Consider the following 3,943-nt stretch of genomic DNA (forward strand, 5'->3'; position numbering starts at 1 on the left):
CGGACACATCTCTCGGATGTATGTTGGCACAAGAAGATCCACAAACGAGAAATGAAATGCCAGTTTATTATCTCAGCAAGAAGATGTTGGAGTATGAACTGAATTACATTCAACATGAGAAAACCTGTCTCCCAATAGTATGGGCCACTAAAAGGCTCAGGCACTATTTGTTATTGCAGAAAATCTTCCTCATATCTCGGATGGATCCAATGAAGTATTTGTTCAAAAAACCAGCCCTGATCGGCAGGACCGCTCGTTGGTTGCCGTTGTTATCCGAATTTAACATCACATATGTCATCTAGAAGTCTGTCAAACGCAGAATCATCGGAGAACAGTTAGCTGATGCACCTATTAAAGATACAGAGCTAAGCCGTGAATTTTCAGATGAAGGGATCATGACGATCAGAGATACACCCAGTAATGCAACATGAACCATGTACTTTGACGGAGCGTCAAACTCAAGAGGCAGAGGAGTTGGCATTGTTCTTGTCTCACCTCGAGATGAACACATACCAATTTCCATCAAATTAGAGTTTGAGTGCACCAACAACATGGCTGAGTATGAAGCTTGCATAGCCGGTTTGGAAGCAGCCCCTTCATTAGAGGTACAAGATCTCAATGTGTACGAAGACTCTCTGTTGCTCATTTGTCAAATAAATGGAAAATGGCTTACCAAAGAAGATAGGTTGATTCCGTATCACACTTATCTTATGAGCCTGATGAAAAATTTCCACAATATCAGCTTTACTTACATCTCTAGATTGAGAAACAAGTTTACTGATGCTTTGACCACGCTTGCATCCATGGTTGACATTCCAGTAGGAGTAAAGGTCCGTCCTTTACCAATAAAGCAACATGTCATCCCAGCACATGTACACATGGTTCAGATAGCAGCAAGATGTCCAGATGGGAAACTATGGTATTTCGATATCAAAAATCTTATCTCCGGTAGGGGACACCCCCTAGAGGCATTTTTAAAGGAGAAAAGAGCATTGTAGAAACTTGCATCTAGGTATGTCATTTGTAGAGGAGACCTCTACCGCAGATCATTTGACGGAGTCCAGCTCGTCTGTGTAAATGAAGACAGAGCCGCAGAAATCTTAGAAGATGTTCACTCAGGTGTCTGTGGTCCTCATATGAACAACTAGATGTTAGCTTAGAAGATTCTTCGTCTTGGTTGCTTCTGGACTACTCTCGAAGCAAATTGCTTCACCTTCGTCAAGAAGTATCACTTATGTCAGATCCATGCTAATCTGATACATGTGCCGCTTTCAGAACTTTACTCGCTCACGTCTCCGTGGCCTTTCTCAGTTTGGGGTATTGACATTATCGACAAAATTTCTCCAAAGTCCTCCAGCGGACACGAGTACATACTTGTCGCAATCGATTACTTCATCTAATGGATCGAAGCTCAGTCATATGCTTCGATTTCATCGACATCAGTTGCCAAGTTTATCAGGGCCAACATCATCTGCAGATATGGAGTCCCACACGAATTGATATCAGACAACGGATCCCACTTCAAGCAAGAGTTAGCCTCATTGTGTGAAGAATTTAGAATCAAACATCACAACTCGTCTCCGTACCGGCCTCAGACTAATGGCGTTGTCGAAGCAGCTAACAAGAATATCAAGACTATTCTTCGAAAGATGACTCGATCCTACAGGATTGGTCAAATAAGCTTCTGTTCGCACTATGGGCATACAAAATGTCTGTCTGTACATCCACGAGAGCCACTCAGTATTCACTCACGTATGGTATGGAAGTGGGACCCGATCCTGAGGAGGCAGCGAGAGAACGGGTCCCCCGTCGGTCCTTTAGATCATTCACATGAAGGAGAGCTCTACCAAAGAACTCACAAAATAGATGACACCCTCAGAGCATAGCACGAGTGACGATAAATGAAAGAGATACCTATTGATCCGGAGTCAGGGCTCGAAACCAAGACGTACCTAAAATAATTCAGAGTCGCCATCCATGGATAGGCCATGGAACCCCAAAATGAAATCCTCTGTGCAATGGATAACCAGAAATATGTGGGTCCGTGCCTGATTACGGATGAGAAAGGTCCGAAGAGCATCTCAATCCATCCGAGTGCCAGTACTTGGTCTCTTATGCCATTTATTATTAACTTTGAAGAGCTTTGGGCGAAAATCATGTGAAATGGGAACGAATATCCCCGAGAAAATGTCTACCTAAACATGCATGACCCGGGGATAATAAGCACATACAAAATAAATAAAAGAAGTGTCACCTAAGCATAACTAAGTTATGAGTGTCACGCCTAATTGGTGTCTAAGTTCTGGTGGCCAAACACATGCATGCTACAGCTAAATGTATAAGGTCTGTACAGGAAAGTAAGAAAACACAACAAAACATACAACACGACTCCATACCACACATGACACAACACGACAAACCCTAGACTCTAAACATTTTCGCCTGATTCTTTGGATGGTCTAATATTCATCCAAAGCCGCCTACGTATCCCTGCCTCCATGAGAATCAAAGCAACGTAGTTCTTCGCACCTATTCTAAATTGTGATGCCTAAGACATCTAGACCATTAAACTAGACTCAACCTAAAAGACCAGACTGATTTTTTTAAAGCTTCTTGAACGATATTTAAATTTGAGTAGATTGTGAATTTTAGGACATCTTATATGCCCTAACTAAATGTTAGTTAGCCTTAAGCTAATGCAGGTGGTTCCTATATCCGATGTGTAACTAGGCTGTATGTCCTAAGGAAAATAATGGGTAGACTAACAAATCATATTCTATTCATCAGTCGGCGATGTGGATCGCCAACTGACCGAACGGAGGCACTCCTAGCTAGGACAAACTCCTAACTCTAAAATAAACACAGAACAATCAAACAACATATCAAGGATAAACTCTTGACTCTAAAACTCTCTATCTATGACAAACCCTAACTCTAGAGGAAGAAATTTTCGAAAATAATATTTTAGAAGATTTTTATGTTTTTTAAAGAGTTTAAATGATTTATTTACAAAGTTTGGGTGGTCTTGGGATAAAAATCCCAAGTTGCCTACGTATCCCGTGAAAGAGGATCAAGCCAACGTAGTTCGGAAACAAACTTTTCCTAGTACGCTAATGACTTTTAAAAAAATCAAATGCTTTTTGGATTTTTAAGTTTCTAGTTTTTAAATATTTTTGAATTTTCAATTTCTGATGTTTTTGGATTTCAAATTTTAATGTTTTTAATGTTTCAAGTTTTTGAAATGATTCCACGTTTTTGTGATTTTAAAATGATTTCACCATTTTGGTCAAAGACCAAAGGGAACAAACAAAGCAACATCCTAGGGCCAAACCCCAAACAAATAAACTCACTAAAAGTGAAATGAACTCAAAACGAGTAAACTAGTATCCCAAGGAAAGTAAAACTGATCTAAAATCCCAAGCAGGTAAGCTCTAATAAGACTGAGTTAGTCTCTAACCAAGGTAAAGTAATAATAACTACAAAGGAAAAACTCCTAACTAATAACACTAGAGAGGGAGTACAAAATGAGTCAGAAACTCTCTGATAACGCTACAAAAATATGGGGGTAAATAAGTCAAAGAATGACTCCTATATGATAAGAACAACCAAAGTAAATGAGACAAGGCATGTCTCATGTAAAGGGGAAGCAACTACCACTAATGAGACATTGTATGTCTCCCAAGGATGGCTCCAAGTAACCTTGTCATCACCCTTGCGATGAATAAGCAGAGCTAAGGCAACTAACAGACCAAGTTGGTCTCCGACTAGTAGGGTGTACAAGTTGGGGTGCAACTTATTAAGGGTTCTATACATGAGGCAAGACATGCCTCCTAAGGGTTAACTCTATACTAAATCCAAGGTATACTCCCTAAGAGATAGACTCTAAACAACGAGGTTTGTTTCCAAAAGAGAACTGCCTCATGAGACAAGGTATGTCTGCTAA

At 40.2% G+C, this 3,943-nt stretch overlaps 1 protein-coding gene across 1 annotated transcript; it reads left to right on the plus strand.

The window, feature by feature from the left end:
- The first annotated feature begins 434 nt into the window (after nt 1-434).
- On the plus strand, nt 435-998 carry LOC143880680 (uncharacterized). Its single transcript, XM_077383651.1, has one exon. It carries the CDS (start codon nt 435-437, stop codon nt 996-998), a length of 564 nt encoding a protein of 187 aa, XP_077239766.1.
- The last annotated feature ends 2,945 nt before the right edge of the window (nt 999-3,943 follow it).

This window comes from Tasmannia lanceolata, unplaced genomic scaffold, assembly GCF_043159265.1.
Source record: "Tasmannia lanceolata isolate RefF3 unplaced genomic scaffold, GAP_Taslan_0.1 ptg000007l, whole genome shotgun sequence".
NCBI classification, from domain to species: domain Eukaryota; kingdom Viridiplantae; phylum Streptophyta; class Magnoliopsida; order Canellales; family Winteraceae; genus Tasmannia; species Tasmannia lanceolata.